The 19,389-nt window shown below is 43.3% G+C and overlaps 1 protein-coding gene across 5 annotated transcripts in view; it reads right to left on the reverse strand.

The window, feature by feature from the left end:
* TMCO4 (transmembrane and coiled-coil domains 4) overlaps positions 1 to 19,389 on the reverse strand; it is an 83,113-nt gene that overhangs the window by 20,149 nt on the left and 43,575 nt on the right. For all 5 annotated transcript variants that reach the window (XM_048825342.2, XM_048825341.2, XM_075121170.1 and 2 more), the window contains 3 exons: positions 17,603 to 17,687; positions 11,628 to 11,745; positions 8,750 to 8,867 (listed from right to left, as the gene is read on the reverse strand). In XM_048825342.2, coding sequence (XP_048681299.2) covers positions 8,750 to 8,867; positions 11,628 to 11,745; positions 17,603 to 17,687 — 321 coding nt within the window. The remainder of the gene's footprint in view (positions 1 to 8,749; positions 8,868 to 11,627; positions 11,746 to 17,602; positions 17,688 to 19,389) is intronic.

The raw sequence follows: 19,389 nt of genomic DNA on the forward strand, positions 1-19,389 counted from the left end.
AGCACCCATAGGATTACTCTGGGGACAGCAATAGTGACTCAGAGAGAGGAGTACCGCTGCTGTTAGTCATCAATGCCATTACTGACTGCACAGGGATTTCCCTCAGCTTTTATCCTGACTGGGCTTGATTCTGCTTGGCTTGTAAACTCCGATGAGATTACCATTTGAGGTAACAGGAATTCAGAGGCTAACAGGAAGTGCTAACTTTTCCACGATTTTTCCTTTATCTACATTATGAGCGTCAATAACACGTTACGGTACAACTGTAAAATCTCAAACATGGCTGGAAACTATGTGATGGGTGAAATACCTTGTAAACACGGCGTGTTTTCTACTTCATTAACACTTTTAATTGGCTTTAAAATCTGAATTTTCTTCTCAGATGTTGGCATAAGAAAACACAGTAGAAAGGAAATGAAACCCAAACAGAAATACTTTGTTGCAATACAGTTAATGTAAACACAAGACAAAAATATCCAGGCAACATACAACGTGCTCTGTCCTTAAAAGCACCTTGCTGTGACTCTGATGGGGCCTGATGCTGCTGTCCTTATTCAGGGAAGACTCCCATTGATTTCGCTGGGAGTTTTGCCCAAATGGACTCATAGACTTTCTGGTCAGAAGGGACCATCATGATCACAGACTTCATGATCTGGACAATTGTTTGTAACATTAATAACTGTGTGACAATCTTAGTGATTCCTATATACTGCGAGCCCAGTCAGGGACGGAGTCTGAGCCTTTGGGATCTACTAGGAGGGTTTGTCTCAAATGCAATGTTCTCTAACATTTAAAACATCTCCAATGGGTAACAAAGACGATGCAAACTGTTGTGCTGTAGGGAAGAGAACCCGTGGTCCTGTAGCATATCAATACTGTTCCTGGTTACTTAACCAAGAACCTCAGATGGGAAACTGCATACTTTGGATTGTGTTGGTTATTTAAAATATGACACTGCCCCGCCCCTGCTTTCTCTCTTTCAAAATAATTTCCGCAGCGTTTTGTGGCTGGTGCTAAGCTGACCGCCCTGGGACAGACCGTGGGAAACAGCAGCGTAAGCTTCCCTTAAATTCCAAGCCATGCCCTGCCCCTAACCAATGTGCCTGGTTCATGACCTGCATGGATCACCTCTAAGGGGAAAAAGGGTAATTAAGTCCACATTCTCATTAAACCTTTGGCATATCCACTGAGGATGCCAGCAAATTTGATGGAGTTTTTTGCTAAACAAAATCTTATCCTTGAGGAGCAGGACAAACCAATTCACTCACATAGTTCACTGAACAGCTGTAGTTAAGGCTAGTCTGTTGTCAGTGCACAATTTGGGCTCTGTATGTCTATTAGTTATTCTAATTTCTTAACAAATCTATGGAAGGGAACAAGGATGCTTAAGCTGTTGGATTCTCCTTTGACATGTGGCTGTGGATCTCTCTCTAGTCTAACAAGTTCTGATGAAAAACTGCTCCCCTTTCCAGATGGTGTTGGACAGACTCAGAAGATGCTTGGAAGTCTACAAATGAACCAACAATTATCTAATAAGGCCCCTGTAACTCGGATAACTCAGGCTTAGTGCATTACAGTATTGGCAGCAAGATACTGATAATTAACATGCCACAGCACTTTCTACAAGAGCAAGGGCGTTAATACCAGTGTCCTACCAAATACCGAGTCCAGTATTTACTTTACACCTCCCTAAATTGTCCTGGCATTTTCAAATGGATGCAGTAGTATCTTTCACTTTCTGTCCTACACTGCTGTGAAATGCTTGTTAAACAGCTTCTACCTCTCATCCAGAGGTGGCTGCAGGCTAGTGGCAGGTGAAGTGCTTGAGGATCCTGTAGGTTCCGGGCTCCTAGTTATTAGCTTGACTGCTGTTGTACTAAAAAGCCTCTAAGGAAATGTGGCTGTACAGTATTTCTCTATTCTGCAGATTGTCAAAGGGATGAAAGAATAAGTGGTGTGACGACTGATGGTAAAGAAGCGCCGTCATTTCCAAGAGCTTAATCAGGTGGAAAATTAGCTAGAGTGAGTTGTTCAACAGATAAAAAAGCTCAGACAGGCGAACTCCCTGCAGGCTTGAATCGAAGCTGTGATGCTAACAACCTTTGTTTACAAGTTAGTTGAGAGGCTGGCTCATTTTGCTCCTTCAGGCCTGGTTATCTGATGGCTTCAGCAGCTGGCCTCTGCCCTGGTAACTCTGGGGCCTGCCCTGAAGCAGTCAGTTCCAAGTGGTGGGACGGAACAGGGAAGAGTGACGAGAGAGGGTGGTTTTCTATATAAAATAGTCCGAAGAGGGCACATCTGCAGTTGGTATGTGAGAGCCTGTGTCTCTGCTTGTCTGTCCATAGAAGCTCCAGATTTTGACCATCTAGCAAGCACAGCTCACAATGAGGAATTTCAGGGTGGAAAATTGGTAGCTGTGTGGGAGGAAAGGGCCACCTGGGGGAGGAGAAGGCAAAAGAGGCAGTTTGCCCTGAGCCCCGGTTTGAGAGGACCCCGAAAAAGAGTGGCATTGTGACCTGACATGCAGGGTGTCAGCACCACTCAGGTTGAGCTCAGATGACCCTCTATAGGCCAAACCTGAGCTACGCTGAAACCCTGCATGCCAGGTTGCAACGCCAAGAGCAGGGAGCCAGGCAGAGCCCCACGGGACAGGAGCCATTACTGCCGGGTGACTGAGGGTGGGCTTGCTCTCCAACTCCTCTACCAGGGGCCTCCCCCTTCCTTTTTGGAAGGGGGGCTGCTCAGTTTCAGATTGTGCTCCAGATGCCCAAAAAACTCCGTGCAGCCCTGAGAGTGAGTGACTGGGGGGGGGAGGGGAGATAGGGCTGTTTAGACCTATTCCTGTGAAATGTAACCACAAGTCTATTCTCTTTTGAGAACCTGTGAGAGCTGGCACTTCCCTGAAACAGAACTGAAGCTGGACTCAAAGTTGACATTACAGGGACTTAATGAAATTTTCCTGGTGATGTTTTTTGCCCTGGTCCCTCCCCCTCCCACAACATCACCAAAGAAGTAGTGGTTTTAGCTTCTTTTCCTTACTGCAGTGTGATAGAATCTCTACAAGTTCCTATCCAGGGAAATGTTTAGCTTCTGATTGAATCAAGTTCCCTTTCTTGCTTTTCTTCTTTGGATTGTATTCATTCCTGTCACACCTGCCTAAGGCAGCATGGCTCATCTGAAACAAGTCATTCCACCTGGGAGCAACGAGACCCAGGCAACCCACTTCCATGCTCAGTCCCCAGGGTCCTTAATAAACCTGAATTTCAGCATTAGAATTCATTCTTTGCTGCAAGTTTTGGGCCCACGACAAGAACACCGTTTAATGCATCTTTGAGGAAAAGCCTGAATCACACAAGTGCCAAATCAATAGATTGTTAGAACACTGCCTTTTTTTTGTCTGTTTGCTGCAGCCAAAGAGCCCACACAGGTGGTGAACCAGGCTGCCCTGGAACCACTCGAGACCCAGTAACAAGGCATCACTTCTAAGAAAGGTTTTGGAGGGCAAGAGCAGGAATTCCATTTTAATCATCACTGTCACAGATCTGGCATTTCACTGCTCAGTTTCAGCAGAGAAAAGAGCAAGTTAAAAAAGGTTTGTAATTATCTCAAGGGGAAAAGCCACAGCTATGGTGATGTCTGGTGCAGCATATTCCAAACTGAGCTCTTTTATTCAGCCTTTTCTTACTTCTCCAATTTTAGAGGAACATCGGAGTGTAAAACAGGTCACAAAATCTCATCACTACATCTTATTGCAAAGAAGGGTAAATCAGTGCTTTTAAAATGGTCTTAAATGACAGAGTAATAATAATTAGCTGGTCTGACATGCTTTCAGTCTTCAAAGCACAGTAATCATTGATGAATCTTTATGACCTTCCTTTGATGGCAGTATTATTATATCCATTTTACAGATGGGGAAACTGAGGCACACAAAGGGGAAGTGACTTGCTCAAGGCTGCAGTGGGAATTAGTCCCAGTACTGGGATTAGAACTCTGGAGTAGCTGGCTCCCAGTGTGGTGCTCAGACAACACCTCTTTCTATTTTGTTATTACAATGGTAATTAAGGCTACGATTCCGTCATGGAGAACATAGATTTCATGATTTTAAGAGATATCTGTGAGCTCCCCTTTCAGCCCCGGGGGGTGGGGCTCGGGCTTTGGCGTCAGCTCTGGGCGGCAGGGCTCGGAGACAGAGTGCCACCTCTGTTCCCCGACTCACCTCAGTGGGTCACCCAGCCTGTGGGTCAGCGTCAACGCCTCTGCGATACACAATGTATTGCCAAGACCATACCCTGATTTTGTACATTTTTACCATGACTGTTCTGTGAATTTTGCCTAATTTTACTGTGAGAAAATTATATCCATAATGATATTTAACACACAGCAGTAGAGTCCACTGGGTAGCACACTGGACTGGGACTCAGGAGACTTGGGTTTTATTACTGGTTCTGCCACTGACCTGCTATATAACCATAGGCAAGTCACATCACCGCTCCTTGCCTCAGTTTCTCCTCACACCCTTAGTTTTGTCTTGTCTATCAACCCTTTAAAACTCTTCAGGGTAGAGACCGTCTCTTTTCCTGTGTATGTACAGTGGTTAGCACAATGGGGTCCTGATCTCAATTGGGCATTCTATGTGCTACCTTAAGAGAAATTAATAATAATCATCAATATCATCTAGGAAGGTGACATCTGAATGATAAAGAGTAGGACTAGGAGAATTCAGCTGCCATTTGAATGCATGGGAAAGCAGGGAATTTCAAGGTCAATGCAAGTCCTAATTGTGGCTAAAGGTCTTTAAACTTTATATAACAGATATTTTACAACCGGCCCAAAGTGGAAATTGGGGTTTGCTTATATGGGTATGTAAAGCAGAAATTAAACTCTGTAGCCCTGTATAATCTGTGATTCTTTTATTGGGGTAGTATATGGAGAGAGATATGCATAGCCCTTCTCCCACTTTTGACAATATGGCAGTACTAACTTCCTGCATCTTTCATGAAGTTCATCACTAGACCTACAGACACAGACCATCAGATCTACTTTCATGCCTGTAAATTCATCTCAGATTTTGGTTACATTAAAATTGCCTAAAGAAACCTAAGCGAATGCCTGTAACTTCCAAGCCCACACGAAAAGCATTTTGCCTACATTCAGACTCTTAACAACATTTCTTCGATATTCAGATGCTAATGTAAAATGTAATCTCCAACATCCCACTTGAACAAACAGCAATCAGCCTAATATGTTACAACTCAATTACTTCCTCAGTTTCAGTTACTGTCAAATAAATCCGCTGAACCAATCAGTTTCATTGTAAGCGCTCGGGAAGCTTTATAACTTCATTTGCTGAGTGGGAGGACATTTTGTTAGTTTCCTCACTGACAGATTTAGAGAAATGAGGCCTTAAAAGTTTGGAGGAGAATGAAAGGAGAGGGCCCTGGCATGACAAATGGAAACTGTAAAGCAGACCATACTAATCAAAACAGACACAGGCTAAATACCTTGGGCCCTGATTCTCATTTACATGAAGGCCCTTTATATATCCCTTATATCCCACGCACTTTGAGACTCCTTTACATTGTCACAGCTGCAAGAATCAGGCCCCTTGGACTCCAGCATCCCACTCCCCCACCAGACTGAAAGGAAAACTAACCATTGTGCACAGTTCTGAAGTTTGAAAGGACCCACAGGCCCTCACCATGGATAAACTGTGAGATGGCTTGAACGTGAAGGGTGCTAGAACGAATTTTGCAAGAAGCACCTTCCTGAAGTCCATACTTTGCTCCTTGATAACCTCCCCTCCTTCTCTGTCCCATGGCCTTGTGTCACCATAACTAGAAATCTGTTCTGAACCCATCCAATGTTGGAACCTGCAGAAGTTGCTGCTGGCACGACACAGGGGACTCCTGCCCTCACCAGATGGAGAGCTTGCCACTGCAAAGCACTCCCAGCCTCCTCCAGAATTCTGTCATTTATATTTTCACATAGTTTCTCTACAGGATCCTGAGATGCTTTGCAAGAGGGCAGGACAGAAATGTGAAATGACCAACGGCCTGAAGGGCTCGGTTCAGAGCCTGCTCGACGTGCTAGAAAGTTATTCTACTCTAAAGCAGCGAGAGCTTAATATAAAAGCACAACCAGCTTCTTTGATGCTTAATATATGATGATGATGAGGATCAACTGTACTTTCTTATGCTCTCAGGACCCATCACAGTGGGCTCTGCAATCATCTCAGTGGGCCAAGTCCCTGCAAACACAGGCAAACACTCTGATTTGCTGTGCTGCATTAACGTAAGTGTTTTATTATTTCATGGTTTCTCTCAAACTGGTCTATTTATTTTCAATTACCTAGAGCTAAAATTGACTACCAGGGCAACTGTGGGGAGATAATGCTACAGCAAGTTGCAATAAGCAACCTGTTCCACTGAAACAGGCACCCACGTTGTTTTAAGAAACATCTAACACCTTGGTTTTAAGCTGCGTTGTCTGCATAAAAGGAATTGAAATTGTGGCTCAGTGTTTTCTGCTAGGGTAGACTGAATGTCCAGCATTAGATCACTTGCATTGTACTGGGCTAGCATAGAATCATAGAATATCAGGGTTAGAAGGGACCTCAGGAGGTCATCTAGTCCAACCCCCTGCTCAAAGCAGGACCAAGTCCCAATTTTTGCCCCAGATCCCTAAATGGCCCCCTCAGGGATTGAACTCACAACCCTGGGTTTAGCAGGCCAATGCTCAAGCCACTGAGCTATCCCTCCCCCCATGATGTGACCTGCTGCTATTTCCATACCCATGGACCTTTATGAGAATGAGATGTGGAGATACCAGTCAGCCACGTTTCAAACAAAGCAACCGTCTAACTGACAGTGGCACTGAACTTTTTTCATGGATCCGAGTCAGGAAATCTTCAAGGAATCCAGCTAGTCCAAGATACTAGTTCACTAGTAGAATCATAGATTCTACTACTACTGAGTGGATTCTAGTACTAATGAGGCTCTTTAATACTTGTTCAAACATCCACACCTGCAGAAAGGGTGTTTTGATTTTGTATCTTATAAGAAAGAGCTGGATTTATTGCACTCGATTAAGTAAAAAGAAAGTAGTAAAGTGCCTTGTTAGCACTATACTTCTAGTATTCTGTTGAGAACACCTCTATATACCTTTATGCTACCCTATTCCATTGCATTTGAAGTGCAAACAACCTTTGCTTTCATGCCATTTGTTAAAGCATTGGTTTCTGAAGCTTTTCTTTGCAGGCCCCATATAACTCACTGTTTTCCTGTCTCCTAGACTCTGTTTTTTTTCAAGACTGCTCCTCTTTTCCATGCTTTCCAGTAAGGTTAGGCAAGGCTGGTCTATCATGGAAGCGGCAGGCCTCTCGGAGATGACAGCATTAAGATAACCTGCTGTTGGCAATAGCTCCTGGGAATTATCTGTAGGCACTCCAACTGCGTTCACTGTGTTAGTGTAGCTGTGCTGAATAGTGGACGAATAAGCTGGAGCAGCTTGGAAGAGCTGTGATTATGAGATGAAGAGATCTGGGGATCCGTTTGAGGAGCCTCATAGAGATGTGATTGTGATATTAGGAGATCAGGATCTGAATCTCCCGTGTGTGTCATCAAAGCAAAGAGGTGCTTATGTATGCTGAGTCTGCATCATTTCATTACAGAATGGTGCAGGTTGTGTAAGTAACAGGGTACTGGCGTCTTCATGCCATGGGGACTGTTAGTAGTGAGGTGGGATATGAAAGCAGTTATGGGTTTAATGGTGGGTAGGGGAAAGCAGATATTTTGGTGGTAACCTGTGTGCAAGTGCGAAGGGGCTGTATGAGAATATGAAGTGGTTGTTCAATTTTACAAGTGTGGTATTCTGTTGGGGAGTAGGCTCAGGCCATGTCTACACTACAGTGCTGGGGAGCTGTGCCTCTGACGCACCATACCGTAGCCACTTCCTACATTGACGGAAGGGGTTTTTCCATTGATATCGTTAATCGGGCTCTCTGAGAAGTGGTAGATAGGTTGAGGGAAGACTTCTTTCATTGACGTAGCCATGTCTACGTTTGGGGTTACGTCAACGTAACTATGGCACTCAGTTTTTAAGCGTAGATCAAGTTTCAGCAGGGGTGCTGGAACAACTTTTATAGTGGGGGTGCTGATGATGGAAACCGTGTATTTGGTGTTTGTTATTACGACTTCAAGCCAGGGGTTGCGGCAGCACTCCCGGCACCTCTAGTTTCAGCACCGCTGGGCCTCAGTGTTTGAGTTTAGGGCAAGTGTAGATAGCACACCAGGCCACACTGTCTTTCTGAAAGTGATGCCACTCCTGTAGGATCTGATGGGATAAAAACACTATTTTCTCCCATGCAGGATGTTACAGAATTTTTTAAAAAAGCAACAATAGAAATAAAATAGTCCCTACAACTTTAAATAACATTCAGGTTCTAGCTTCCATTAGGTGTCAGTCCAGACTTAAGGCTTATCTGACATGGAGTTTATGGTAAAGTCATGGGGCCGCGAGGTTTGTGCACATATAGAGGGAAGAATAGAGACTACACAAAGTCATTCACTCTTCTTAGGCCTGATCTATACTTAAAAATAATACTGACCTAGCTACGTCACGCAGGATTGTGAAAAATATTGTGCTTTAAGTGTCCCTGGTGTAGACGCAGCTAGGTGGACGGAAGATGAGCACAAGGCTATGACCGGTAAGGACGGAGTGAAATACTAAGGAAATGAAGAGGGCTACTCACTACAGATGAAAGATCCATATTAACCATCCTTCTATCATCCAGGATGACTGGCTGAAGGCCTGCAACCTTGAGCTGAGCAGAGGAGGTCCGGTAGACAAAACTCAGCAGCCAGTCTCCCCTACGAGGAAAATGAAACAGAAGTATTAATAAGCCTTGCTGGAAGACTGATAAAATGCATGAAGACATTCAGGGAACATAGGAAAAGATAGAGATGACAGGACCAGGCAGATACCCAGACCAGACTGGAATATCATGCTGGATAAAATAATTGGGGTATAACTGTAAAAATTTTAGGAGTAATCCTGACTCACATGAGTAGCCTCACTGAGTTCACCAGGACTACTCCCATGAGTAGAGGCTTCCGGATCAAGTCCTTTAAAATTATTTCAGATTCACAGGGAGACAGTGCTTAACTCAGCTATTGGACAATCTCCTTGCAATACGTTAACACGTACAAGTTTGCCACCTGTAGCATCTGTAAACGTGTACAGCACAGGCACTGTGGCTGCTGACATATGTGCAACTTATAAAGTAATTTAGGATCTTTCTGGATTAAAGGTGCTGTAAAAATATAAGGTTTTAATAGCAGAAGTGGCAAGATCGTGCTTCCATTATTGGGTGGTGGGGTAGAGATGGCATGGTTAGTCTAAAGATTACATAAAATGACTACACGCTGTACCCTATGGCACTTGGGAAAGGTGAAATTCTCCCCAGTGCAGAGAACTGGCACAAAGCCTGTACATCACTTACATCCAGCTGAGCTCGATGATGAAGGCTTAAGTGGGACTGCAGTGGTGTACAAAACCTTGTGCTGGCCTTCTGCACAGGTGAATTTTACTCTAAGAGCTACCACTTCCAGCTGTTCCTGTTCACTCACCACTGTCCTTGACTATCAGATGTGAATAAAGCCCACATGGAGCTATGTGAAATGTGTGCAACACTCCCGAGGCCACATGAAATTCACTTGGTTTTGTATTTGTTGCTAACTCATTACTCAGATCAGATTGTCTGAAAGGTCTAGCCATGCAAACATGGCTTGACTTATGGTATTACAGGGAGATCGCAGGACATTGGTAGTTCGGATGATATGAAATCCAATGTAGCAATTTCAACTGGCTTTCACTTCGAGATGTTGGGTTCATTCAAACGTCAATGTTGAGAGGTACGAACTTCTATGAACTGAAACTCGAGTAAATGGGCCTGATTCTGATCTCATACCCGTTTTACACCAATGTAAGTTCACAAACTTCCGTGAAGTTACTCCCGATCCACCACCCTCTGGCTCAATATTTATGCAAACACCAAGGCAGGGAACCACCACATCTCCAGACCCATGTGAATGTTTTATCAGGAAATAACGTATTTTCCTGATTCATGTTTCAGATTCTCTCACCAAAATCCTCCCTATAGCTCTCCAATTAGCATCTCACATCACCCTTCATGTGGACCTGGTGCTCCTCACCTACAGCATCCCATGGGATTTTAGAGATTAAATGTACTAGGATATTTATCTGGAACCTCATCGCCTGCTCACTCCTGTTTGTGTGTCACTGAGCTGTAATTTATTAACCCTCTGTTTGCTGAACAGTCGAAATATGGGCTGCCAAAGTAAAGAGACTAACTTGAATTATACACATGTAGCCCGTTTTATTTCAGTAGCTCAGTCAAGCTCTGAAACGATAACAAGATTCTCTCTCTTACATTACAGGAAATGAATATACTATGCTTTCTGCACTGAAATAAGTAGAGGTTGTCTTGCAGTTCTGGGATGATCTATAGTCAGTATAGCAAATTCAGTTATACACATAAATTGCTAATCATTAATGGTTTCCTGGAGGAAAACAGAAACATCCCCCAGAAACTACTCTACAGGAGACAGCAGCTGCTTTTTTACTATGTTACAGGAAGAAATGCAGTAATTTGCATAAACAGCCTGCATCTCTGAAACCTCAGCAATACAAAATTAACAAAAGCAGCATCTCTCAGCTCAGCCATACGGATGGGAGTAATGAAGATTTCTTGTTTTAATCTCAAGTGCCTGTGATTTTAATTTCTCTCTTCTGATTGTTTTACGGTATGTACAATAATAGAATATATTTGATATTAACACACACCTCTCTCTCTGTGTATACTTATTTGTAGATACATTTGCATCATCGTTAAGGTTTTGACAATTAGGTGCTTTAACATATGTTAAAAACAAGTAATTCCATGAATTAACTCTCAGGCCTGGTTGACACCTAAACATTAGATCGACCTAAGCTATATTGCTCAAGGTCGTTGATCCAACCACCACTGTAGATGCAGCTAGGCTGATGGACAAATTCTTCTGTTGACCTAGCTACTGCCTCTCGAGAGGGTGGATTACATACAATCGATGGAAAAACCCCTTGTTGACATAAGAAGCATCTACACTGCAGTGCTGCTGTAGTGTAGACATACCCCCTGTGAATTTAAGAGCTGGATTCTCATTTACACCTTGGCACCACTCTGACAGTTTTAAGGGTGGATGTAAGTTACATTTACACCTTGTCTGAGGCCCCTCTACACTGCCAGAGTGTCGTAAAGCAGACTGAAATATAAATGAAATACAGTCCCCAAATACTAAGTCCTTAATATGCATAGGCTTCCAGTCTAAGATTCACCATAAATAGTAAATAGCTAATCAAAGCCCAAGACAGAACAGCCTTATGTTGCCTCCTGAAGACTTTCAAATCCAAGTAATGGACGCAATGACTTCTAAAGAAAATGGTTCTCTACTGAGAGCTCCTTAATACTTCAATCTTTGGGTCTGTCAAAATGTTCAAAAACAATAAATAAAAGATCCACTAACAGTGACCCAGCCATAATGAGACGTTGGGGTTGTGTATGTACAGACCTGCAATAGCCATTTATGATCCTGCCCGACACCACCTTTGTGAAAGCTTTCCAGTACTTGGCTTCTCCTTCCACTGGAGCTCCCAGCAGGACCACATCCTCGATGATCCCCTCACAATCTATAAAGATGGGAACAGCCCCCCACAAGACAAAGGGTGTTACTTGGATTTGGAAGGCAGCTCAGAAAATGCATCTATATACGATACAGACAAGTGAGAATTGCCCTCCGAGGGATGAGAGTGTATTTAGTGTAGTTCACTTACGCTGGAGAAATACTTTATTTCTGTTGATTCATTTGTCAAGATAAAGTAAAAAGATCTCGGGTCTGATCTGCAGAGGCATGGAGAATCCACAGTTCCAACTGAAGCCACTGGGAGCCCAGCATCTATCAAAATCAGGGTCCTGGCAATTGTGAAAGGTGTCAGGCTGACAGCAATGGGGAGTGAAGTTCTCTTGTCACAGAGCAGGTATCGTACAAGCAGCAGTGTGGAAGATTCCTCTCACACTGCCAATCAATAGAGTCAGTATGAGATTGGTATTGTTTCACAATATATGGAATGAGGGGCCAAGTGAGACCACTGAAACAAATGTATAATTAAGTTCAATAAACCTGAAAGTTGCTAATGCATTCGTCCATTGAATGCACAACAACAGACTCAACACCAGGACAACAGAATTCCTAGTGGTAATTCCCAATCAACAGCTCTGAAGCAGTTTAGCTCTTATTACTCTCTGGGTGCAATCTGCTCAAAAGGTGTGTGGAGTCTGATCAAAATTAACGCTCCTCTTTTATTCTTAGTGGACAAACTGCACCTAAGGAATTCCAGCAGAAGCAAGCGATGTAATGAGAAAGATTGGGCAGCACTTCTGTGCTTTTCAATAAAAATGTTTTAAAAAAAATACGTGCTATGATACATTCACTATTACCAGGACAGAGCTCCACAAGGCAGTCTCAGTCTGGGGATGGGACACAAAGATTCTGGTTTTTAGTTCACTTTCCAGAGTCCCCCAGGTTAGAGAAAGTTGAAATCAATTCCTAATAAGCAAACTAAAATCCGAACGTGCGTGCATGAGCGCATATTAGGTCTACGGAAACAATACATATAAATGTTTGATTACATAGTATGTATCAAAAAAGAAGGTGCAATTTTAACAATTGACTCTCTGTTTATGTAGAGTTGTGAAAAAGGGACAGTAAAGTGCCTTCCAATATAGTAATTGTTGATATGACTGGGAATTCCATCTTTCAACTGGAGTCCCATATATATTATTATTATTAATTTGTATTGTGGTAGCATTTAGGAGCCCCCCTCATGGACCAGGACCCTATGGTGCTAGGTGTTGTACAAACACAGAACAAAAAGACAGTCCCTGCTCTGAAGAGCTTATTCTGCCAAAACCAGAATCTTGACCTTTGGAAAGCGCAGCTCAGCATACGTGGGTTTTGGTCATTTTCAGGAGAGTGTACCTGGTTTGTAGAATAGGGGATTGGGATTATGAGGTAATAAATGTGAAAGCAATTACAAACCACGTGAAATCATGGCCAAGGAGATGCTGCCTGGATAGATTTTTAATCAATGCCATTGATTTCCTTTCTCTAACAGCAGTAATAACCCGGTGCTCCCTGCAGCGAAGCATTATTGTACACCGTTTTACTATGATGTAAATTCCAACCCCCGATGACAATCTGAAATGCGTTCTGTTGGTTTTATTTCTTAATTATGAAGCAAATTTCACACAAATAATAATTTAAAAAGAACAGTGATTCGATTTTGTCAGCTTAACTTGATAGGCAATGAGACTAATGCTTTCACAGTAAACGGGTAATGAAAAAAACAGAGCCATGTGGACAGGGCAATAATTCTAGCCAGGATAATAAAGTCCATGTCTCTAGCGTAAGGTCAATTGAAAGAGCAAGAATAAGCAGCTCATATATCAGGTTCCTGAAGACCGGAGCTAACCATTGGAAGGTTTGGTTTCTTTCCCTCCCTTGCACTATTCAGGTCCTGTTTGAAATGAAGATGCTCAATCTTGGCTGTGTATGCATTTCTTTTGAATGATTGTGGAGGAAGAGGGACGCTTAAGAATATAGATCACTGATCTGCATAGTTACTACAATGCCAGTTAATTATACCTATCCCGTGGGCTACAAATTGTTTATACTGATAAGGAATAATAAAGCCCATGTGCACAGGGAAAAGAAAAATTAACGATTCTAGATAATAGGAGAAAAGAAAAGATTCTACCTCAGTCAACCCCCCTTGGGAATAATACATTTCACAGCCTCCTTCTGCCTCTGACTCATGAACATCATTAATTCTGGCAGGATGTGTAAAAAGAAAAAAAGGCTTTTATTCCACTTGGCCAACTTCTTAGTAGATAAGACACAACTCTGTATTGGGATGCGATAGGAGAGTAATGGGGCAAGGATTGGCAATTTCCATTGCCTTTAGCTACTAAAAAGGGTTTTTGCAATGAAAGCAGCTGTATTTGCTTGTCGTGAGGCAATAACTGCCAACTGACAGGCAAATCATCTTGGAAAAGGCCCGTGCGATGCACTCTGAGCCTGGGGCTCGGACCAGTCTCTGGGAGCCGGGAGAGATATTGCCACGTTCCCGGTCTGGAAGTGTTAAACACACAGGGAACTCGTGTGCCGTTCTGGTGAAATCCACCCCTCTGTAGAGGGGAAAGTACAAGACATACGCATCACTTAGGTGATGCTTAAAACTTCAAAACAGTGGACAGGAGCTCAGGCTCTGAAGCCCACCCCCACCCTAGGCTTCAGAGCTTGAGCTCCAGCCTGAACCACAACTTCAACGCGCTGGCTACACAGCTATTTTTAGAGCACTGCCATGAGCCCCGCTAGCCTGAGTCTCTTGACTGGGGCCAGCAGACTCACCCCTGTGGGCTGTGTAGACGTACCCATTGACTTAGGTGGGATTTAAGCTCTCCAGTGGGATTTAAGTCAAGAACATAAATAAGTGCTGTCCTGCACTGAGGTCTAGATGAGCCAAACAGTGTCAGCACTGGATGTCTGACAGGTGATTTGCTTTCTGATGACATCTTAGAAGCCAAGGTCGTGTCTGCTCTCTGGTGCCTTAACAATCCCACGCACTTAAAGGTTTTGCCTTGACAGGGGTTCGTCCAGGTATCTTTGGGCAGTATTTCCCCTCCTCACACTGTTGGGAATGCTGGTTGGCTGCACTGCAGTGTTGCTGTAACTTAGAGTTTGTGAAGCTCACTGGGCTCCTCAGGATGATATACATGTGAGGAATTATTTACAAGTATTACTACTATTTTAAAAACTACTCATTTAATGCGAGCTGACAAACCTGCCTAGCAAAGTAATGTAATTAGTAAGCTGAAACAAAACGTTTGAAACGGCCACTCAAAAATATCATTTATTTTAACTTGAGTCCCCAGAGAATGCACAGGTACCATTTTCCATCCTGGAGCACCACAGGCTTGCCATACCGGACCAGACCAGCAGCTCACACAGTTAGCTTACCCCATCTCTGATAGCAGCTAGCATCAGAGCTTTCAGAGAAAGGCACAAAAGCCCCATGATGGACAATTATGCAATAACCTGCCCAATGAATGAACTTCCTCCTAAACCCAAGCCATCTTGGCTTATGTTCTGAAGTACTAGGGCTGAGATACATCATCAATTTTTACCCTCCCTAGTTTAACTATGGATATACTTATTAATCATCTAGGAACATAGGAACCGCCTTACAAGATCAGACCTGTGGTCTTTTTAGTCCAGTATCCTGTCACTGATAGTGGCCAGTACCAGATGTACGTGCATAATCCTTCTTTTACTCCCATGAAGCTTCTGACTTCAAATATCAACCTGGGCAGTTCCACAAATTAATTAAGCATTCTGCTGCTAAGTATTTCCTTTATCAGTTTTTAATTGTTTGTCTTTTTGTTTCATTGGATAGCCCTTGATCTTGTTTTAAGAGAAAGGGTTATTAGGATCTCTGGACTGACCTTCTCTCTATGCCATTTTAATATACGTCCACCATGCCGCATCTCATTTACCCCCATTGTATGGTTGTCACAATCTTTTTAATGTCTCCTGATATGGATGTCTTTTTTGTCTATGAATTTTCATCACTGTCCTCTGAAGCTCTTTACAACCCTTCACACACATTCTATTCTTGTATTGTCATGAAACTGCCACTAAGACTGTATAAAAAAAGGCCCGCAAGATTGGGCCTTGTACTTATTATGTATGCGTCTTCAGAGTCCAGACCCAGATGTCCCAGGTGGCTGCTCCATTCCTTCTGTGGCTTGCTTCTGGAATGTGAACTGGAAGGATGCATTGGCAATCTGCACTAAACACGTTGCTTTTAATCCCACAAACAGCTCAGCTTTCATAATTCAATTAAAGGACTGAAAATCAATGTGCCGTGGGGGGGCTGCTACAAGATGTATTTATGATGCTCAGATTTCTTTAGAATGGCAAATAACCAGACAGCCCCTAACGATTCCCTTTCACCTGTTACTTAGCTATAGTGCTGTGCAGTCTCATTGAGAGAGACTGCAGGGCTATTAACGGCTAATGAAAGCCTCAAAACATTACAGCCCCGACATTTTCAGGCACTGAGGAGAAAAGAGTAAATCTGGGGCCAGATTCAGAACTCAGTTCTACCAGGGTAAATTCAGAGTGATTCTAATCAAGTCACTAGGATACAGTCTGGTGCTACAAAGACTAGAATTTGGCCTCTTGTATTTCAGGGGTACCTCACTCTATGTGGCTGTGCACCCTAAACCAGAAACACAGTCCTGGCATGCAGCTGTAAACGGAAAGGAAGCTGACCTCCGCCTCTCATGCTGGTTTAATCTGCTCCACCTGCCAACACCTACTAATGAATGTTTGCCAGTGTAAAGCTCCTTACTTATTAGCTACATTCTGTGAGGGCAAATGTTAATTAATAAAATTGGCTAGGTAGGGGGAGGGATAAGCAGCGCACACACTACTGACTCAACTCCAACATACAATTTACATCAACTGATCAGAATGACTTGATTCCTTTTCTAAATTAAGAATAGAATCTATTAATAAACAAAACCACAACTGGTAACAAATTGACAGATGGTTTTATGCTTGACTTTAGGGAAAAATTACCATGAAAATAGCTGACGACAGTGGCATTTCAATGACTTAAATGGGAGGGACGACTCATGGGATCAGATACAGTAGCTACAGAGAGCTTCCAATAAAGGTGAAGCATCTTCTGCCAAGTTCACAGCGAAGCGTGGGCCGCTCACAGACTGATCCACCAGACAAATGTCACAGAACGTTAAGAGTGTTGTTTGCAGATGGAGGCCCAAATTCTGCTCTCAGTTACACTGGTGTAAATATGAAGTAACTACTTAAGTCAGTGGAGTTACTCCAGGTTTACACCGGAGACAGCAGAATTCAATTCTGAACATATTTCAGAACTGTTTTGTAGGTTTCTATTTAGGCTGCACCTCAGGAAGTAAATACCCTCAGCCACATACTGGCTTGGAATGCACATAATCCAAGTGCTGTGGCCAGGTGGGGATCAATGGGGTAGAAACTATCCATGCTGACTCAGGCTTCCCTCCAAACCCACAGAGATGCTGCTTCACAGGCTCTCTGCAGCCAGAGCTGGGGAGGAGTATCCCAGGGCAGGATGTAAGGCCTGGAGGTGTGGTTCATACATTTCAGCTTGTCTACATCCTTCCATGGGTCCACAGCCCCCTCACAGGTTATTTCTGCTACGGACCGGAGTAGTCTGTATTGTGAGGTTGTCCTAGAGGTTGTCCATCAGGGTCAGGCTGTGAAGCACGAAGGCAATGCCACGTGGCTGTGCTGTCCTCCTGTGGCTATTCTAGAGGACTTTGATCTCCAGAGCTGTTGGCACGATAATTTCTACCAGCACTAAATTCATAAAAAAAGGTGATGGAAAAAATAAATAAGAGAGTTAAATGTTTGAACTCTACCTTTTTCTTGAGCCATCTCCTTCAGGCAGAAGTAAATGACCCTTGCGCCCAGACTGAAGCCAATCAAAGTGACAGGTCGTTTGCCCTAGGGAACAAAGAGGCACAGGCACAAATGAGGATGGTACAGCTGTCAAACATTCTGCTAGACCTGGAAAGAAAGGGCTGGCCAGTGGAGGTGCCTAGGCTCTGATGCAGCAAATCATATAAGCATGTGCTGAATTTTAAGTATGTGAGCTGTCCCATTGACTTCAATGATATTACTGATGTTCTTAAAGTTAAAGACAGTTACATTTAACTTAAATTAAGTCCTTTGCTGGATAAGGGTCCAAATGCACTCTTCGTGCTTTATTAATATCAAGTTTCTCACACATTGTCTAAGGAAGCTCCTTTTCATTGAATGGCCCATTTGCTATTCATTGCACCTTACCCCCACTATTTTAATTTTAAAGAAGGCAAAACCCCATATAACAACATGGAAATGAGTAACATTTTCAAGGCAGGAAATCGAGTCCAACCCCAAGCAATTAATTTCAGGGCTGTAAAATACCATTAGAGCAACTGCTGCCATGTTCCTAGCAAGGAGAGAAACTTGTTTCCACCTTACAAAAGCATTCTTTCGGGGCTCCCAACCACCAAGAAATGAAATGTAATGACATCTTTGGCAGAGATGAAGATGAAAATGCAGTGCCATGCCTTTCTGATGCCTGCGGGGTTAATAGACCTGGCAGATGAAATAGGCTCCCATGGCTTGTAACACTGCCAGCCAGTCAATTTCCATGAAAAGGTAAACAGTGGGGTGTATGCATATATAGCCACCATTAACAGATGTTTTACCAGCACTAGCCAAGAGGAGATATGGATGCGAGCAAGTTGGTTTAAACTTAATCCAGATAAACCAGAGCTAATGCTGGTTTGATGGGGAACTGTTTAGAGGATTCAACTCCTACTGAGCATGTGTTGGACATTTGTTAATGAGGTTCCCAACTTTGGTCTTGGGGATTTGTGGTGGTCTGTGTGACAGATATGGCAATTTCCTGCAATATCATTGGGAGACCTTATTTAATTAAATTTAAGTGTCTCTGGGGGTCCATTGTATGAAATGAATGGTGTATTATTGTGCGCCAGGATTCTATGTAACCTCTTGAGGTGGGAGATGTGACAGATGTGAGTCCTGGGGGTTCAAAGGACTATTGTGAACAATGTGCCAGGCAAGAATGGTCTTTTGGAACAGAAAATGTTATGGGGGTTTTCCTGGGGAATATCTATCTCGGGAGAACTGAATGCAAATTCCTCACCTCCGGTTATGCAAAACCCCAGCCTCTTGAAGCTATGCCTTGGGGAATGAGTCACTGTCTGCTGTTCATGCGATACATGAGGCCAAGATCAAAGGCCCAAGATGCATAAAGGAAAGACTGAACTGGTGGTTCTGGTTCTGAATCTGAGATCGCTATGAACTTGTAGTCATGGAAAAAACCCATTTCTGGGTTTTGAAGGACTGACACGAACCAAAACCGAGGTTGGAGATGGGATGAACTTTGGTAAGCTTTTTAACATGCATGTATGCATGTACTGTTTTCATATGTTTTCTCTGCAATGCTTTCACCTTAAGAATAAATGTGGTTGCTTATAAAGAACTGTGTGGTAACTTATAACTGTGAGCCATTATGCTATTCATAGCTTCTGGAGAGAGAACCAAGTGCAGAATCTGGCTTGTTTAGGCACTCTGGCTTGCAGGCAACTGTGTACAGGCAGGCAACTATGCAGTGTGGAAAAACCTGGTCAGAAAG

Source organism: Caretta caretta, chromosome 18 (genome assembly GCF_965140235.1).
Source record: "Caretta caretta isolate rCarCar2 chromosome 18, rCarCar1.hap1, whole genome shotgun sequence".
Classification (NCBI taxonomy): domain Eukaryota; kingdom Metazoa; phylum Chordata; order Testudines; family Cheloniidae; genus Caretta; species Caretta caretta.